The following is a 20271-nucleotide window of genomic DNA, read 5'->3' as shown; positions in this document are numbered from 1 at the left end:
TGGTTTGCAAAGGCAGCAACAGAGAACAGAACTAGCTAAATCTGGTTGCTCTTACTCTGCTATGTTCCCTAGCCATTTTTTGCACATTTTACTTCTCAATCTGCTTTCTGTGTAGCAAAGGCCAATGTATTCAGCATGTGGTAACCTTCCTTTGAGTAAGCCTGAACTGTAGTTTAACCCTTATAAACAAAAGTCAGAGCCTGAGGGTCTCAGAAGGACTTGCAAGAAAGACTAGGCAAACAGCACAGATATTGGCGGGGGGGGGGGGGGGGGGGGTATAAAGAGTAAAATGGGAAAACAAAAAATTGTTCTTACTTGCACTTTACTGTTCCAGCAATAACCATGCGTTTAGAATGTATTTAGAAGATTTAGCAAATAAAATTAGATGGGCCAGTATGCAAGCAGAGGATTACCAGAAATACTGTTGAGCAGCAATATTTAAACGTACACATGCCTTGCTATGCAACAGGGTAAGGGACAAGAACTATTTATTTAAAAGGAGAGTCTCAGACTAAGAAATTCAGATTTGCTTTTAATTGCTACAAGAAAGGAACAAGAAGGGAGGAACTGCATGAACCAGAATCAACAAAAGGTTACTTAAGTTAGTCAGTCACCACAATTTTTGCTGTGAAAAGCTCATTCATACTTTGTCAGATGAATTCTCTGCTTACAGCCTGGTCTCTCTTGAATCTAAGCATCCCGTAGATGTACCCAAGCAGCTAGAGTTTTCTCCTCCCATTTTGTCAATGACTGTCTCTTTGCCACTGTATCTTTTTCCCCTCCCCAGTTATTTCATTTCTGAAATACTCCTGCCCAGTTACCACAAGCAACATCTGTGACGTCTGATTCAAAGGCCAATAGCTTTAATCTGTCAGTCGTCTTGAGCAATGTTCCCATCACAGGAAGCATCCAAAATATGGCAATTCTGTCAGTGAACTTTGCAAATTGCTTAGATGTCCTTGAGTAAGGCAATGACACTCTAAACTACATTATGAATTCTTGAAAATATTCTTTATGATATTGAAAAAAATCTGTGGAATTGTGAAATCTGTGGAAACTATGATGCTTTTGCCAGAGAATCATAAAGATATATTAGTAAATAGGAAGTGATTTAAAAAGATTCATTGTCTTTGGCAAGACTACCACTATTGATTCAGCTGCTGTTTTCAATGGCAAAGACTGGGATTTTCAAGCTCAAGCCTTAAGTCAAAGAGAATAAAAGTCTTTTAAAAATAGTGAAGACAGAACTTAATGTGAACATATCTTGATTATTCCTCATACTAGTTAATTCAGATTTATTTTGCCAACAATCACAATCATGATTATTGGAAGAGTTTATTTAATAAGCAGTAAGAAACCACAACAGCAAATTACAATTTCATTCAACACTGCTCAGAGAATTGAAAAATTCCAAAATAGGGTATCTGCCTTTTTTTCTGTGCAGCTGTTTCCCAAGACAAGTTAAGCTTAGAAAGGTAACAGAGCTCAAAGCATAAACAGATCGCTACAGCTGTCGGGGTGCTAACTGTATATGTTGTATAAGGACTTCAATTAAGATATTTACCCTGGATTCTTAAAACAAAAAAATAATAATCTGATACTTATATTAAAGCAACCCTCTCCAGTCTGCAAAACTGGACACTTGAAACTGCCTGTGATTGCTTAGTGACAACATATTTGGCGTAAGCAACATCCACACAACAGACTTCTGGAATATAGCCCGCACACCAGATCACCTAACACCCATCCTCCCACGTCAGGTCACGGATCAGAGGAGAACTGTCACATCACGGTGTTGAACATTTCCTAAGCTCCCCCACAGCCTTGTTGCTCTTCTCCCCAGCTCCAGGAGCCCACACCTGGTGGTACAGCTTGTGAACAGGTCATAGATCAGTCATGCAGGTGCATCTACTACAAGGGCTCCCAGAGCCTCAGATGGGCAGTGGCACCAGGCCACTTGGTGAGGTCTGAGTTTGTCCATATCCAAGATGAGGGCAGAGAGCAAGTATGTGACAGTCTGGTTTAGTTTGTTTCTGATTTCACTTCCACTTGTTGAGGCTGGTGCCCCAGTCTAAGGAGTCCAAGTCCTCCAAGGTGGAGGCAAAGGCCAAGGCACTGACAGCCAAGAAAGGTCTTGAAAACATCCATAGTTTCAAGGTCTCCACATTTCCCACTTGTGGGAGGCCCAAAACAACACAGTGGCTGCGAAGGCAGCCCAGGAATCCCTGCAAGAGCACCCCACAGCAGAGTAAGATGAACTCTGTATCATTATGAGGTTCCCTTTGACTGCAGAATCAGCCATGGAGAAGAGAAGATAATACCCTGATTTTCATCACTGATGTTAAGACCAAGGCAAACACAGTACCAACAGCCTTTCAGGAAACTGCACAATACTGACATAGTCAAGGTCACACATTGGTTAAGACCAAGGTCTGGTCTGAAGACTTGCAACTGTCTGGCCTAGTGTCCTAGTTGAGACACTAGATCCACGAAGGGGCAAATGTCTAATTTGCCATATGTGCTTAATAAATTTTACAGTATTCAGACTGAGCATTTAGGATCTCCCTTAACACTGGAGGAGAATCAGAGGATATAGTTCAGGAGCAGTCCCATCAAAGTTACCATATCAAGATCAAAACTGCCTTAAGAGGGTCCTGAGGGCACTAACAGCCCTTAGCGGCCCTGACCAGGCTCAGCTGGCGTGTCAACCCCAACAACCATGGGTCTATTTAAGTTGGGCTGCTGGGCTGTGTCAGAACCTGGTTACCCTTATTGGGCCCGACCCTGACCTTGGGTTGCTGATTTGCGTTTCTGGTTTGACCTCAGACCTGTCTCATCACTACAGACTTGCTCAATGACCCAAACTCTTGGCTGAGGCTGCTCCCGGCCTGCCCTGCTCCCTGGCTGGAGGCAGTGGAACAGGCCAGCTGGGCTCTGCCCTTCCAACCCCCACCCTGGGGATATTCCCTGTGAGAAATCATTTTAACACAGAATAGTCAAACATAAGAATGATTTAGTGATCTGCTCAAAACACTTTTTCATAGCATGGAGTTCGTTCAAGCACAGTAAACACTGCAAATTCCAGATTATTGGATACAGCTGCTCAAGGGCTAGGTTATGAAAGAAAAAATCAGGATTTATGACCATAATGTTAAAGCTTGATTCCAATGCAGAGTTTTAAAAGCCATTTCCCACACTGTGGCACTCCCACTCCTCTCCAGAGCCTGCTAACCTTCTGTCTACTAACCTTTTAAGGCTATGAAGATACCATTGAAGTCCTAGAGATGTGCAGAAGCAGAATTCTCTGTCTTTTGAAGATTATCTACAGGAAGGAGCTTTTCTGAGGCCTCTTCACATAGTTATACACCAGTCATTGATTAGCTCTCATAATCCAGACCCAGAGTCTTCCTTGTGTACTACAAAACAATGAAACACGAATTATTACAGTAGGTGGAATATTTTTAAGAACGGGAAGGGGAGTTACGGTATGTTAGTAAACATATTATGCTCTTATGCATATTGTCATTATTAAAAGGCCATAATATCTTTCAGTTTGGGTAACCTGGAGCTATAAAGCCACCAGCTGAGAGTTAGATAGAAACATGTGTCATTGCAAGACATCGATTGGTCATAATCGGAATAACTGACTTTTCTCTGAGGGGAAACTTGAAAAGCTTGCTCTGGATCCTGCTCTCCTATCAAAATTTCATTTCCCTCTTAACACTGTCATACTAAAATATATGACTCACAAACCTCATGCTATTTATGACAGAAGGAAAGTGTTCTCTAATTTGACCTGTATTCTTTGCAGACTTCGGGGGGGGGGGGGGGGGGGGGGGGAGGAGGGGGAATCCCCATTTTGTAATCTTGCAAAAAAGATTGTCCCACATGATGAAAAATAGTTCATTATATATTTGAGGGATAGTTTGACTTCCCCTTTCTGGCAATGGCTCTATAGCAGGTGCTAAGGAATGGGCAGGCACTCACACAGCACTCCTGGGACAGGATTTATTCACTGTGCTGAACTTAATTTTGAATAAAAGAATTTGACTAGAAGGTATGATTCTCAGTGCTTTAGCTCTCACAATTCCCAGAGTTATTACTCCTCTGTTATTACTTACAAGAATGAAAGAAAAATTATGTGACTAAAACAAAAAGAAATGCATTTCCTGCTTTGTTCCTTTTAAATATATTTCTAGTGCAAAACACTAGAGGTATGAATTTCATTCCTGCAGCAACAGCTCTCGCAAAGGCTTCCATTTCAGTTAGTCCTTACATTTGTAAAAATGTACCTGCAGTAGCTGCTGGGTGTTTCAGTCCTTGATCAGCTACCTGGTTGAGCCGATTCTGCTGGTTATTCAGCTTAATCCAGAGTAAACTGCATGGTATGAGGCAGGCAGCATACCTCAGTTCTAATGCAAAGCAGAGCAATCCACACTGCATTTTAGTTACTATTATAAAACTAGGTTATCACAGAAACTATACATGATGAATATTCTCAGGAACCACACACAAAAATCTTCAAAGTTACCTAACGATAAAAACTATGTTTTCCCTCTGCATAATAGCACAGCTCACTAACATCTTAAAGACTTTTCATTTTTTAACTTTTACTTCCTTAGTGTTAACCTTTCAGCAAGCTTTCAGCATTAGTTTTCTATACAAGGCAAAAAAAGAATTCCATGAACTGGACATAATAGGGAACGTGAATGAAGCTATAATAATAACTTTAGCACATGAGCCTTCCATCAGGAATTCATAGGGGAAAAAAAAACAGAGCTAATTATGCAAATGGTTCTGTTTGAGATTAAACAAAGTTAGATGCAATTGCCTTCCAGTGCAAAATACAGAAACTTTTCAAAATTACTATTGTATGCGAGAAATTAATTTCAGACAGAAAAGGAAGTCAAGTTTACATTTATGTTCTGAAATAAAGGTAGAAACAGAATGAATCTCATCTACAGATGTAATCAGCTCAGTTTAATTTTTAATCAGTCATTAAAAATACCATTTAAGAAGAACTCATCCCTTTTAAACAGGTTAATAAAAAGTTAAGCTTAGTGGGAAGTTCAGCATGCTTCATTGTACTCAAAAATACAATGTTTCATGTTTTATACAATAGCTTTATTATCAAATGGCAAGAGACATTTAGTAAGGATGTCATGCAGAATATGGCAAAAAATTCCAAAAGACAAGTCACCTAACAGTTCAGAATTCCTTGCAATTAAGAACAAAGCCACATCTTCCCAATTTCCTGGTTTGTTTCATGGTAGCCAGTTTTCCTGTCAAAATGTTATGGCTATCTCTTGGATCACTTGCTGGATTCCCTAAAGGAAAGAGTAGGCTAGTACAGTGTTCCACAGCACAGTGCTTTTTTGCCTTTTTCACAACCCTCAGAAATCGTCCTCCCAGGGTAGGAAACTGCCTGAGACCATTGGCTGCTGAAGATAAACACAGAAGAGACAGGTTAAAAAAACGCTAGGATTTTACAAAAGGGAAGAACCTTATTTTCAACCTTTTCAAGGTCTTAAGGCTTTTAGCCAGTGTGATGGGAACCCCGTCTACGGCTGAAACACAACAGGTTTTTCAGTAACACAGACTGCTCCCATCTACAGAGTGAAATATAACTCAGTGAAAATGTCAAGTGGTAGCACGATTCACATTAAACTGAAACATAGTTCAGTTCCTTCTTCAGTGTCAAGGTTCCACCAAAACATTGGGTTTACATGGCATAAAAGGGATTTTACAACAGCATCTGTTATTGACCAGAAATTGAGACAAATTTTGAGAAGAGGACAATAAGTAGTAGGTAATTTATTCTGAGAGTTCATCTGCATGAAAAATCAACTATGCAGAAGAGTAGGCTGTAAATCTACAGCAACTTCACACTGACAGTCCAGGGGATGCTTGCTCACAAGAGCTAAATTTACACTCAAGTTTACTAGGGAATAAATCCCCTGGGTAGATGACCTCTGAAATTAGAACTGCAGCAATAAAAATAATCACTGTTCAGTTTTAAATGCCAATGAAGTACACTTTTAGAGTAAATTCTAAGCAACAAAACAAATGCTGAAGCTAAATGATTGTACAATAAACTTGCAAACAGAAGTGATATGAATTCCTTTACCAATGTAAAAAAATACCACTTACTGTGCAACCTGGATTTAAATAAAAGACAAATAGTGTATCAACAATATTTACTATCTATTTACATGTAATACTGTGATGAAGTGAAGGAGTCACTTAACGTTATGTTAGAAAAGAACAAAACCCTTTAAAGGTACCAGTACCTTTCACATTATCACATTCATGGAACTGTTCTGTTACATCTCAATGATCTATCCTACGATGAGTTAAGATGAGGATACAGACAAATAAACCCTTCAGTTGGAGAACATGCTAATGTGTCAACTCCCATTTCAGCAAGATACTTCAGGGGCACCAACTTAAAGCATATAACTAGCACTGGTTTCAGTAGGATAAAACTTAAATGCACACCCCAGTTCCTTGATGACCAGGGCCTCGTTTTATGGGATTCCACTGACAATACAACAAACTACAACAGTTATAAAGCATACAAGAGGAGGTATCATATACCTTATTGAGTGAATATATGTGCTTCTACCTAAAGGCAAATCATAGCTGGTTGCCTATTGCCAGCTACTGACTTAAGACAATGGAATCATCTTTTCAATTTTATATACACTGACACAAGAGCCTTCTGTTACGTGATGCTTTGAACATTATTTGGAATCAGCTCTTCAATAAGAACTGCACCAATCTGTGTACCTGACATTCCTTCTAGCTAATCGAGCTGCAATGGAAAATTTCATACTCTTTACATATTGCTTGAGAAATGGTAAGATTACACTGCTTAAAGCTAAACATTTTTAAATCACTTGAGAACTGAAAGTTGTATATAGTCATATGACCATTTTCTTAAATTGGCAGGATAAATCTATACAAGTGAAATACTGGCAAAATAATCAACATTAAAAAAAAAAAATCAAAATTAGAACTTCAGAATCATCAGCCAGCCACGATGAAAAGTCTAACCTGCTCTCTCCCCTCCTGTATCCTCTCCCAGAATAAAACTACAGAGTACAAGAAGGAATGATGTGACACTTTGCCTTTGTTAATCCAGTTAGTAAAGCAGATGTAGATTCAAGTATTTAAATCCACACAGCACTAATAAATAGAAGTAAACAATCAGGATGAGAATATCATTGTAGTTAAAGTACTGCAAAAACCCTTTCTTTCTGAGTGAGCACCATTATTATATTATGCTATTATTTTGGAACTCCCAAAGGCGAAAAAAGAGAAGTATTGTTGAGGAGAAATGTATTCAGACCAGATCACATGCAAGCCTACAGCGAATGTTACAAAATGGGACTGAATAATTAAGGGCTTTTTCCTGCAAGTTTTAGAAAGCATTATCTGTAGTTTGTCTACATGACAATTTTTGCTCTGCACATAATCAGAGCAAAATGTTACATCTGTGTTTTCACTTCCCTCATCCTGAAGGCCACACACACACCCTCCCAAAGTAAAACACTGATGGTTTGGTTACAAAACTATATGCAGTACATTTCTGAACACAGTTCCTTCAATTTTAGGCCACGTGCTCTTTCAAAGACATTCTTATCAATTACAGGCCTCCCCTTTAACTGCTTAAGATCCAATAGAAAAGCAAATATACAAATATCAGAAGTGCTGATCCTGAGATGAAGTATGGGAAATTCTGGTCCAGTCTGATCCTTATTCAAACTTCTGTTTCAGTTTCTTCTGGAAGACAGCTGGTAGGATGGAGAGGATGGCTAGAATCATGAGAACAAAAACAGAGTTCCAGGAAACAGCTTCCCCTGCTGTTGTAAGTTGGTACAGCGTCGTTCCTGCCTTAATGGCTACAAAAGATGGTGGTGCCACACCTGGAGCAGGGAGTTAGAAAGGTAGGAGAGCAAAGGAAGACAAAACAGCTTGTTAGGACGAAAAATGAAAAAAAAAAAATCATAAAATTGTCATCCAACTTTTAACACCAAAAATTTCAGACTTCGTTGCCTTACAATTTTTTCTTTTTAAAAGAGGGGTGTAAATACAAAATTCAAATACAAAAACCCCTTATCAAAAGGATTGGTTTTTATGCCATTTTTAATATTTTTAACACCAACTCAAACATAGAAGACTAAGAAAATAATCTCTGCTCTTTAGACTCTGCAGATTTCAAGCTGTCTCTCTACAAACGGGTTTTATTCAAATTCATAAAGGAAAAATACAGATTGTTTCCTAACTAGATTAAAAAATATTTGCAGAAATATGCCAATTACAAAACTAGAGTGTTTAGCACTAGATTAGTTAAATTATTAATTCACTCTTAGGAAGATATATTATGATGAACAAAATGAGTGGGAAGAAACAATCCTTCAGATAAAGTCACCTACATCCTCATACAATTATGTTGAGCTCAAAAGAGAACCTTACAGAAGTTCACAGAAATATTATAATCATGGAGTGGAACAAAAAGTTACTAATAAAGTGTTCAGATAATGTATGTTTCCTTAAGCAAGTAATTAGCCTGGAGCCCATCACCTCTGATCCAGTACATCAGAACTAGTCCTGACTACTAAAATCTTTCGATGCTGTAAGCTCCACACACCGAAAAGTACAAACCCGATATTCTTGTGTAGCCTTTCGGCTGCCCAGTAGGTGGTGATCTCCGCTGAACATCGCACACGGAGCAGCACATAATACCCCTTCTTCTGGCCACCCCCAAACTGCAGTTCACTACCCAGAACACTTACCTAGAAAAGTGCCAATGAAAAATACTTTCAATGGCACATTAATGACAGGGGATGTTATATTGATAAACCAATTGGGAAGAAAAGGTGTTATTCTCAAAAATATTATGTAGTTAATGAGGTGTTCTCTGTGTCGTTCAACCTGCCAAAACAAAATGAAAAAAATTCAGTAAAAAAAAACCCTGCCATGAAAATACACAGTGATTTTACTACTAGGGGTTTGTTGGGGGCAGGGGGGAGGGGGGGGGGGGGAGTTTGTGTGTATCTTTTGTAGAAATTCACAAGTTGCAAACATAAAAAGCAGTTAAACAATGAGTGACTCAAGGAAGAGTCATCAATGAATCACCTGTTAAACCACACTGAAGTTAGTCTGGAAATACCAGTCTGTAGTAGAGCATGGTGATGATGTGTCTGAATCAGACAACTTAAACAGCAAAGGAGTAATTCGGCACAGCAGCAGGCCTAACCCTAACTTTAGTGCAGCAACCTCTGTCTGTCTCACTGCCAGCTTGTCATCCTGACCCTAAAGCTTCTGCAGGAACTAGCAATGAAGTTTGTTCTGTCCTAACTCATGATCAAGCCTGACACACAGCTGTGTTTATTACTTGGAAACTTACCCAGGTCATGGCTCTGAAGTTCATCAGGTGGCTGCTGCCAGCACAGTTGCAAAACCTATCTACCCATGTGCTAGAATGCCCAGCATTAACATTTACCCAGGAGCAATCACAATAGCCCCAACTTTATTTACAGTCTTAATTAGTTTCTCCAGTCTAGCCCAGCTCCTTACACTAGTACTACATCAAAGTCTTTTCTCCTTCCAGCCTGCCTTTAGTGCATCAGCCCTTTCAAACAAGAACTGTAACCTCAAGCCAAGTTATAAGGATAATAAAGCATCCACCACTTCTGGCCTATCCTGGCAGACCTTCACTAAGCCTAAGCCTAAACACGGTCATCTGACCCCAGATGAAACCAAACATCATCTGATTGCAATTCCATCTGAAATCTCACACAGCAAGCCATCCCAGTCACAACCCTGTTTTTTCCCCCCCCAACTTTAGCTTTAACTGCAACACTAAAGTCAGTAGCCCTGATATTGTTCAGTAATACCATTGTGGGGTTTTTTTAATCTTAGGGAAAGACAAATATTTAAACATTGATTAATTCTGTATATAAAACATCTTAGTCCTCAAAATGCAAGCATGATATAGTCCAATTAACCTGGAAACAATGAGATATAATTACATAATTTATATCACATATCCAGTTCTACTAATGGAAATAGTAACCATTTGCCACTCAGAGCAGCCTCAAGATTCTACTGCGATATTAAGGTTTACCTGGGTCAAGAGTCAAAATACTACTATATTATTTAATAAGGGCAATTGTGCAGGACATCTCCACATCTTACCTAATGAGGAACAAGTTTCAAATATTTTTATGTGATTCAGTCTTGAACAGAGTACAATAGTTAGTTGTACTTCACACTTGCCAAAAAAAAAAAATCCGTTTGAACATGTTTCAGAGCATCAAAGCAAGAGACATGAAGTCAAATACTAATCACACTATGATTTTGTATTGCAAAATCTTTAACTTCATCTGACAATTAACCCTTGCTGAAACTAATGTTACCAGATACTATAAGAGAAAGTTTCTAAATTCTTCAAGCACAATAACATCTTCAAATAAAGGTTTTGCAATCATACATATAGCTATGGGTTTTCTTCCCCTACAAAAAACACAAACCCAGCTTTCATCAGTTCTGATGCTTGGAAAGCTATTACTTTAAATTGAAACTGGAGAGGTTTCCTATTGACATTAGCTAAACCAGGGGGGCTATCAGTTGCAAACTCTTCCTAGGTAAAAACAGCTTCCTCACAGGAAATACCATAAAACCAGGAATACTCTCCACTGTTTAAAAACACTCAAGAGAAGTAACTACACAGTGTCAGAAAAGAGTCAGAATCCTTTCTGTGTAACTAGCTACATGAGCACAAAACCCCCTAGTTTTCCATGCTATTCCACTACACATTTTCCTAAATTTCACCATCTCTGAATTGAGAGCTGCCCTGCAGAGGGTACTAGTGGATGGAAAACTGACCATGAGCCAGTAACGTGTACTTGCAGCCCAGAAAGCCAACCATATCCTGGGCTGCATCAAGAGAAGTGTGGCCAGCAGGTCGAGGGAGGTAAAAACAGCATTCTCTCCCTTCTACTCCACACTCGTGAGACCCCACCTGCAGTGCTGTGTCCAGCTCTGGGATCCCCAATATAAGCACATGGACCTGCTCGAGGTGGGTCCAGAGGAGGCCACAAAGGTGATCAAGGGGCTGGAGCAGCTCCCCTGTGAGGACAGGCTGAGAGAGTTGGGGGTGTTCAGCCTGGAGAAGAGAAGGCTCTGGAGAGACCTTCTAGTGGCCTTCCAGTACTTAAGGGGGGCTACAGGAAAGATGGGGAGGGACCCTTTATCAGGGAGTATAGGGACAGGACAAGGGATAATGGTTTTAAACTGAAAGAAGGTAAATTTAGATCAGATATAAGGAAGAAATTCTTCACAGTGAGGGTGGCGAGACACTAGCACAGGTTGCCCAGAGAAGCTGTGGCTGCCCCCTCCCTGGAAGGGTTCAAGGCCAGGTTGGACGGGGCTTTGAGCAACCTGGGCTAGTGGAAGGTGTCCCTGCCCATGGTGGGGGGGGTGGAACTAGATGATCTTTAAGGTCCCTTCCAACCCAAAACATTCTGTGATCTCTAGAGGCTTTACCTGTTCTGACCATTTTACTGCTTTTTCTGTTAAGTATCTGTATACAACAGGACGTCCCACTAGATATGAAAGCATATAGCAGAATGAAGCTCCAAGTCCTGAGCACTGAAAAAAAACAAACAAAAAAACAAATGAGCAGAAACACTAACTACACTGGCTAGATAGAGCCTGCTTCTATGCGACCCTCCACTGAGGCTGAAGGGCTCTCCTTCAGCAGTATATACACACTCACTAAGAATGTTGTTGACCCAAGAGAGTTCCTTTATTTCCAAGACATTTAGATCAATCTTAACATTCAAAATTGACAGTGTTGATTACTTATCAGTTAATATGGAGTGCTTCTGCAGTTTTATTTTAAGATTTTGAACAGTGAAAGCTTTACAAATAAGGGACACAATGGCACTGAAGAGATTCAAACTTGAAAATTCATCAACTTGATCCTCCATATGTACTCAATTATCTCGTTATTACGTACTAAGGCTCATTAGGACTATCTTTTGTACATGACATGTTTTGAAGATTGTCAGTAACATACATTTCATATCTTAAATTAAGCGTCCTGGGTATTTAAGCCATTTAAAAACAGATGTGTTTTGCAGTGCAATAATAAAAATGCAGTAATTGTGTTCTGAAATTACAATCGGGTTCTGGTGGATGCTAGACAAATATAAAGTAAAGGAGACTCTGGCTGATTCACACTCAGATGCGTCCATTATTAAGAAAATCGGAGAAACAGTTTAGTCTTTTGGATCATCACCCAATGCTACAGTGAACTTTGTGGGTAATGCCATTCTCACAACAGAACTGAATGAGAATTCATTCATTCCTCAGAAACTAAAGTATACCCCTATTTCACTCAGCCTCTGATCATTTCAAACAGGAAGCTGTTCAGATGCTCGGTTGTATTCCAAATAGATAGAAATATATGCCCTCACAAACTATTTTCCATACTTACCAGACAAACAAGAAATAAGGCCAGCGGAAAGGGATAAAGAAACCCTGACAGGATACTGAGAAATATCGACCCAGGAATAGCAAATGTTTGCAAGCTGAATGCATCTTAGTTAAGAAAAAAAAAATAAATTAAAAAACTACCCAATTCTGAATTTTATAAGCAGTCAAGATACATATTACAATTTGAAAAAGCATAAATATAAATAGGCATAGCCTCTAAAGATCTTTACTTCAAAATATTACAGAGTAGCACAAGAAGCCCAAGCACAGAAAAACAAGGGGTAGATTCATTATTACACATACAAAAATAAGTCACTAAATAATAAAAGCTGTACTACATTTTTCTCTTCATCTGTGCAACAGTTGACACTGGGGATTTATTGTGACATTACAGGAAACACATACTTCTGATTTTTACATTGTTGACTAGAGATGCAGATTTCAGATATTCTCTCTGAAAAGCTCACAGAACTGTCCGAGCCCGTAACTACTATGAGTTCCATAAAAGACTCACATTTATGAAGGCAACTACTACTTCCTTACAAACAGGCATGCTACAATCACTAGATAACTAGGATATATCACCACCAGTATCAGTCAGAACTTTTTGAAAAGGCAAAAATTAAGTTTCTGCAGCATATGCAAATAGGCTGTTGAGCTTAAGGTGTGCAGGGGATACTTCAGACTATGATGTATTGCCCAGTTCGCATAGAAATCTTATACAGCGAAAAAAAATTGCACACTATTTTATCTGAGTTGAATTGACTCAAGTATCAAAAAGCCAAGTAGTCTTTCTTTATATAAAGTCCATTACAACCAATACAGCTTCTTCTAAGCAAGTGTCAAGGTTCTGAGATAACCAACATGCTTGTCACTGATCACAGTCTACTGCTGAGACAGTAAATGTCACATTGGCTGCTACAGTAGTGTCAATAAACAGCCAATTTTTGTTCTCCTTCCTGTTAATATATAAAGCCTAACATTTTAATTTTCTTCATAAATCTATTATTTGTGAATTTCACGTAAGAAGAACAAGGCTAGAGGATAATTACTAATGGCACATTCAGCGCTGATTCTTCTCTGTTACAAAAGCCTCCCGCATTAAACTATGAAACAGACCTCTTGTACGGCTTTTAAAAGTTATTAACCTTTAGTTAAGTGTTCCAGTTAAGAGTGTGTTTAATGATTAATTAATATATTCAGCACTCAGAAAAAAGTTAACACAGAACACAGGTAGCCTTTGTGTCTCCCTAGGCAGAAAGTACTTCAGAAATTTAGTGCTCTCAAAGGAAATAAGAGATTTGTTTTCTGAATGTTGCCACTGCAGTGATGAAAGAAGGTTCAAAATGCTTTCCTCGAGAAACGGTGTATAATATTCTGTAAATTACTCACATATGGCACTTCTGAATGTCTCAAGGAAGAACAGTGCAGTAGTCTCAGTTTTCCTTTAGAATCAACAGTAATTTCTAACTGGCAATAAAATGAGTCCGAGTCTAGTATCAAAGCTCAAAATCTTGTCCACAACAGACACAATCAAGGTCAGGCTGCATGCAAATACCCAGCACCATTTACAACTGTACATGCATGCACCAATTTCCTTCTACTCAGCCCTTTCTTACAGTCCAAAAAGCATACTGAAACACGTAAGAAATACTTTTAAGCTCAAAGATTTCTGAATATTTGTGTCTATTTATAAACACATCCAGGCAGGTTAGCCTCTTCACCTATGATCAGCAATTTAAGTTTGTATTTTTCATTGATTTTTCAGAGAAATATCACTACATCAAAACTGCCTTTTATATCAGAAAAAGGATACAAAACATACGTGGCAAAATAAGCCACTAATACTTGAACATAAAATGTGTCCTTATATTTGGACAGGACTTTTCCCAAGGCCTTCGCATCATCCATATCTCTAGGAATCTTTATACATTCTCTTTCTTCTCTGGAAGAAAAAAAAAAAAAAGCAGGAATGGTGGTAAATATAATCAAACGGTATAGTAAAATTACTTACTGAATATATGGATAATTAGATACACTACATCACTAAACTACAACCTCAGCAAACAAACCACATGATCATCATTGTGATAATGTTCTCAGATAAACACTTAGAATTTACATGGTGTTTTGTATTAGAAAATCCTCAGTTTTAGATATTTGCAAACCATAATTTTTTTATTCATTACAATAATCTGCTTCACTTCTAGGATTACATTTTTCTTCTTACCACGCACTGATCAAAAAATAATTACTCCAACCAAACCTTGGCAACTGAACAGCAGTCAACATTTCAGCCAAAAACAACTATAACTGCCTCAATGCTAGGGTCATAACATTTGAAGTGCAGCAAGAGCAGCAGAGCTTTACCTCACAAACAAACAAAGCTTTAAGAGCAGAATCTCATGTCACACCTTAATCTGGTGCAACCCTGGGCAGCACAGTTGAGTGTCCTCTCTTCCTCTGTATCAGACTTAGTGATTGGACTGTTGCAAACTGAACTTGTTGAGCAAGCTAATCAGACAGAAAATTAAATACTAAAAGAAAAAAAGAAAATTGTCAGACAAGCAGGCTTCCACCTTGTGAAACTATCTACCTTCCCAACACAAGTATTAGATGCAACAAAAAGGAGAAAAAGAGAACGTGAAGCTTAGTTATGAAAAAGAATGTCCCCTTTGACAACAGCCTGCAGCTATACCAGCGCACAAGGAATTTTAAAATAAACCTAGCCCTAACCAAGCACGTTTTGGGTCTCAACTGAAGAAAGTTAAGAACATAGTGAGTTACCACTGCTAATGTGACAGGGGGTAACTTTTCTAAACGTATATCTCAACTGTCCAACAGAAACCCTAGGTCAAGTACAACTGTTCACACAGATCCTACCAGTTAGTATTTCAGTATTAAACTCTGTATCCTGACATTCTAGATTATAAAATCAATTTAAAAAAAAAAAAATGTTATGTCTATAATTAACTCAGTTTAAAAATCACTTAACCCCCTGTAGGCTCCTCGACAATTTGATACTGAATGAAAAGCAAATTAATTTACCTTTCCTGACATACTTACTCACTAAGTTGCGGGAAATTTTTATATACCAGGAACATAAGGAAAGCAGCTGATAAGAAGATGGACACTAAAATAAGAAGTGATGTCCGAGCTGATCCACCTTCTGCCTGAGCTTTCCCTGAAATTAAACAAAAACAAAGTTAAAAAAAAACAAAACAAACCAACAGCACCACCACCCTCACATCTTACAACAGATTTCAAACTTATACTTTAAGGAAATGTTAAGGTAAACTCTCTATGGACATAATCCTCCCACCAATACTTTCAATAACATATACAACACATCATCCACATTCCCTGAAAGCTTTGAAACAAATCTGAAGTTCTTGGGCTGGCAAACATCCCGTAGAAGTCAGCTCCTACAATCCTTAATAATCCATGCCTCCATTAATAAATAAATTTGTAAAGAAGAAAATAGAGCAAAACTGAGTAAGGCATACATATTTTTTCCTTTTGGCCACACATCATCTGCTAGTCAACTAGAAATTTAACCTGAAGTTAAATGTATGTACAACACAACTTTGAAACAGGCTCTTTTGTTTTTCCTCCTAAGAAGGAACACCAGACACAGCCACTAGCAACGAGGTGAGACCCACTTGGAAGAAAACACACGTAAACACACACACCAGCCTGGGAAATACAGGTCTCAACTTGGGAGTTACACATATTTTACACTTGCATAAGACAATTTCTCTTGGATATGTCTAAGTTTTTATTAGCTGTTAAATACTTGTGTCGAAGAAGTCATGGGAGTACAAAAAGTGACCCATTTTAGCCTTTTCTATGCTTTAGATTTTTACCAATACGACCATATATATGTAATACACTGATTAGCACAAATGCAGCTATGTGCACAAAGAATTTTAAACAGAGAAATAATCAGTAAGAACTCTCTGCATCCATACAAGGGTGTGCATGTGCCCACATATTAAAACTGCCAGATTAGCACAACTTTGCAGTGAGCAAAGCAAGTTGTCTCGGTCACCTGAAGAACATGAAAAACGCCAAGGCTGTGTTTTCATTCGCAGATGCCAGTGGCATGACTACAATGCCAACGCGCAACACTCAATGGGGTGGCACTGCCACCTCACAGTTGTGAAACACGGCGAAAGGATGATGAAACCCACGGACTAAACAGAGCCAGCTGGACGAGCTGCCAATTTTATTGCTTTAACATTTTTCACTTTGAGGTCAGCGTGATCCCCCAGGCGTGCACTGGCTCTGCTGGGGCCGAAGGGGCAGAAGGCAGCATCCATGTTACAAGCATGAATACCTCACCGCTGGTTATTTTAATAACATCTTCTCCAGAAGGAAAAAAAACAAAAATTTTTAAAAGTAATAATTTAAAAAAAAAAAAATCTTAGAGAAAGAAAAAGGAAAACACAGCAAACTGCACTTTCTGTACCACAGTCGTGCCGGTAGTGGAACAACACACCCACCCCACACCCCCCCACGCGTGTTTCCTCATCCGCGCGTGTGGGGGGCGGGCAGCTGCCCCGTTTCGGCCCCGGTCCTGCCGTGGGTAGCGGCTGACAGGCCCCACAACGGGAGCCCGCCTCATCCCCACACACACCCCCCGGCCCCCCTGAGGCCGCCCTGCTGCCGCTCTCCCGCCCAACCGCCGCCCCCGTTGCGCGCGGGCGGTTGGGCGGGCGCAGCCGGTCGCCCGTTGGCGAGACGAGATCGCGCCCTCCCGCCGCCCCAACGCCCGGCACCTTCTAGAAGCTGCCGCTGGTGCCTGGCGCTCTCCGCCGCCCCTTGGCAAGGCCCGCGCTCCGCCGCCCTCCGCTGCGCCATGACTCCGCGCTATCCCGGGGCCCGCCGACCGGCGAAACAGGGTCAGGACAGGCCTCGCCGGCAACGAGAGCCGCGGGAAGGAGGCGGGACCGGCCGCTCCTCCTCACCCCACCGGGTCGCGCTCCCACCCCCGTCGCGGCACGGCGCATGCGCTCTCCCGCCGTGCCGCTTTTGTGAGGGACATTACGCGTTTGCGCTTCCGCACTGTGAAATACGGGAGCACGTGTTGGGCTTCACGTCCTGAAATGCGGCCGTGCGTTAGTAGCGGTAAATACGGTAACGCCTCCTTTCTGGGAGCGTCCATGTGGGTGTATACGGTAATCGGGGCTGCGCTCAATAGGGGTAAATACGGCGCGGGGCGCTCCCTCAGCGGGGCGGGGTGGCGGCGCCCCAGCCCGGCCCCCTCGGCCCCGGCTGGAAATAAAGGCCGAGCCTGCCTGTGGGAAGCAGGATAAAACCCGGCTGCGGGTTTGTTTTGCCTCGGTGACAGCGTGAGGCGAGGGCGCGGCTTTACAGCTGTAAACGGGGGTTGGGGCTTCCCACAGAGAGAGGGCGGCGGGAGCCCCTCGGCCGGCGGTTGGGACGTTTGGGCCTCGCTCGCGCCCCGCCGCGGCGGCGGCTCCGGCGGTGCCTGGGCCTGTCAGGAAAAGGAGAAACCTTTTTGATTTTTACGGTTAGATTTTTAGGTTTTCGAGCCTGTTTCTCTCTTTCGAGAAGAAAGCTGCAGCGCGCTGTTTCTAATGAGCCGGATTGCTCTTTCCCGGGAAGAAAGAAAACTCTAGCTGCCTCAGGATTTTCTTCGTATCTTTTCCTGTCATTACCTTACGGTTTGAAATCCCTCAGAAAAGCTGGAGCCTCATGTCCCCGTGTTCACCGATTCCTTGGCATTCAAGCCGAATCTGACCTCGAAGCACCTATTTCTTCATGCAATCTTGGGGCAATAGGGCATCTCTTAACCTCCCGCCAGCGAGAAGTGTTACAGCAAGTGTTCTCCACAGGGAACACTGAAACTGTGCAGACAATGCACACTGCATAAGCTTCTGGACAGACTTGGTGTGTGAGGGAGATAGTGTGCCACCCTCTCGCCCCTTTTCCAGCTCTATCTACTTACAAATCTTTAGCCCTTCTTCGGGGTCTTTTTCTAGAAAGGAAGCTCTCGTGAGAGAGCTGGACACAGTTCTAAGATTTAACTTCAGCCTCACTTACCTGAATGCTCTGACTGCAACTCACTTTATACCATGACTAAACATATCATTTTAAATTGCTTGTACAGGATACAACAGGTAAGTAATTTTACAGCAATAGGATTTTACAGATTGTATTTCCTGAGATCACAGATCTTTATAAAGCAGTGAGAAAGATACAGTTCAGCCCACAGCAGACCTCTTAAAAGCATTGCTTTATTCCTACACTGTACAAAAATCACTTGTGTTACAGCGTAAGTGTCTACAGGAAGATGATTAATTTAAGATCTAAATAGTCTAATGTGCTATTATACAAGTACAGCCTCTGCCAAATCCAGTGGGAGGAAATAATCCAAACTGTAAATTGTGATCAGATTCCAAATAAAGCTTCAACTCATGAGCAGATTGCACATGAAGCCTTAATTTACTCAGAATTTCTTACATTTACAATAAAATTATTTAAAATTATTTCATTAAATCATGTAATTCACTCTTTTAATATTTTTAATTGATAATTCAGAAAGACTAGTGCCTCGAGGAGCCAGTCGGGTCTATGAACTTGTTGCTCTCAGCATTTGTGCCAGATGACAGAACCCTTTGTTTTTTCAAACCCTTTCACTAGAAAATTGTACATAGTAGCAAGATGGGAACTGCTGACACTGTAGCAGATAGCCTTTTTTTCCCTATTGTAAATTCACATCGTGTTTGTCATCTCTTTCTGATTATCCCATTGCTTTTGGTACTCCAGGTAAAATGATTCAAACCCTGGGACTTACTCCTTGTCAGGATAACTTCTGACAAAACATCAGATACTAAACTGAAGAATGTTGGGAGTAAAATTGTAAATTGGGTTATTATGCAGAAGAATGTTTACCAAGTCATCCTGAAACAGGAGAAAAGGCACATACTGAAAGATGTAAACAAAGTATGTACCACAATTTGAAAGCTGTGGAGTAGATACTAAATGCTGCAAGGGCTATGTCTTACTTTGGTGTAGTGGTTTGTCCAGTGAGGCCTGAATCCCAGTTTGGCGTGTTTGTTGTTCAGAGCCAAGGAGTCAGGCAGAGCCCCCTTCAGGGGATGTGTGACTTCTAATTAACCTGCTTTGTGTTAGGTGGCCCCTCTGTGTCACCCAAATGCAGGTAACCTGATGACACAGGTTAGGCTACCATCTGACTCTTGCTATATTCTCAGCAATTCCCACTGTCCAAGACACCACTGTAAGACATACAACAAACAGTTACAGCAATACAAATTTGCTCCGTGTTTCCCCTTCTATTTAGTACAAGTGTATGGCCTGCAGATGGTTCCCAGGATGCTGATTCTGCTAGTGTTAGTATATGTCTCATTAAAAATAGAGAAGATAGCTCTAATCAACTCAGTGTTATGGAGCTCCAGCTTTCTGAATTGCTGCCAGAGTGAAATTTGAGGATTCATTAACTAGATCACCTTGAAGTTGAAATATACTGCACAGATTATCAGAAGACTCTTAGACTGTCTGTTTTATGCTCTTCTTGGTTCCCCTTGCGGGGGAGGGATGCTGCTGTTGTGAATGTGTTGGCTATTTTACTAAACTTTGAAACTGTCGGTGGTGTTTAGTATCTGCTGACAATTTAAATAGTCACCTTCAAAGACATCCACACCTCACAAATATCAGCAGAACCTCTGCATTCACTCAGAAAAAAAAAAAAAGGGACACGTCTGGGGAACGTTCCCT

At 40.6% G+C, this 20271-nt stretch overlaps 1 protein-coding gene across 1 annotated transcript; it reads right to left on the bottom strand.

The window, feature by feature from the left end:
* Positions 1-512: 512 nt before the first annotated feature.
* TMEM41B (transmembrane protein 41B) lies at positions 513-17502 on the bottom strand. Its single transcript, XM_074841928.1, has 7 exons — positions 17289-17502; positions 15574-15691; positions 14324-14452; positions 12509-12602; positions 11554-11658; positions 8799-8937; positions 513-7928 (listed from the first exon to the last, which is right to left on the bottom strand). Exons 1-7 carry the CDS (start codon positions 17368-17370, stop codon positions 7759-7761), a joined length of 837 nt encoding a protein of 278 aa, XP_074698029.1. The 5' UTR covers positions 17371-17502; the 3' UTR covers positions 513-7758.
* Between the last annotated feature and the right edge of the window lie 2769 nt (positions 17503-20271).

Source organism: Strix aluco, chromosome 16, assembly GCF_031877795.1.
Source record: "Strix aluco isolate bStrAlu1 chromosome 16, bStrAlu1.hap1, whole genome shotgun sequence".
Lineage (NCBI taxonomy): Eukaryota > Metazoa > Chordata > Aves > Strigiformes > Strigidae > Strix > Strix aluco.
Note: the sequence above shows the minus strand (reverse complement) of the source record. Positions and strands in the feature narration are given on the sequence as shown.

What these genes read in the sequence shown, in the direction of transcription:
- TMEM41B (XM_074841928.1), bottom strand. Translation starts at nt 17,370, where the DNA reads ATGGCGCAGCGGAGGGCGGCGGAGCGCGGGCCTTGCCAAGGGGCGGCG. An exon ending in AATTTCCCGCAACTTAGTGA is followed by an intron (nt 14,453 to 15,573) that starts GTAAGTATGTCA and finishes TTTTTCTTCCAG; the next exon opens with AGAAGAAAGAGAATGTATAA. An exon ending in CCTTATTTCTTGTTTGTCTG is followed by an intron (nt 11,659 to 12,508) that starts GTAAGTATGGAA and finishes GTTTTTTTTCAG; the next exon opens with TGCTCAGGACTTGGAGCTTC.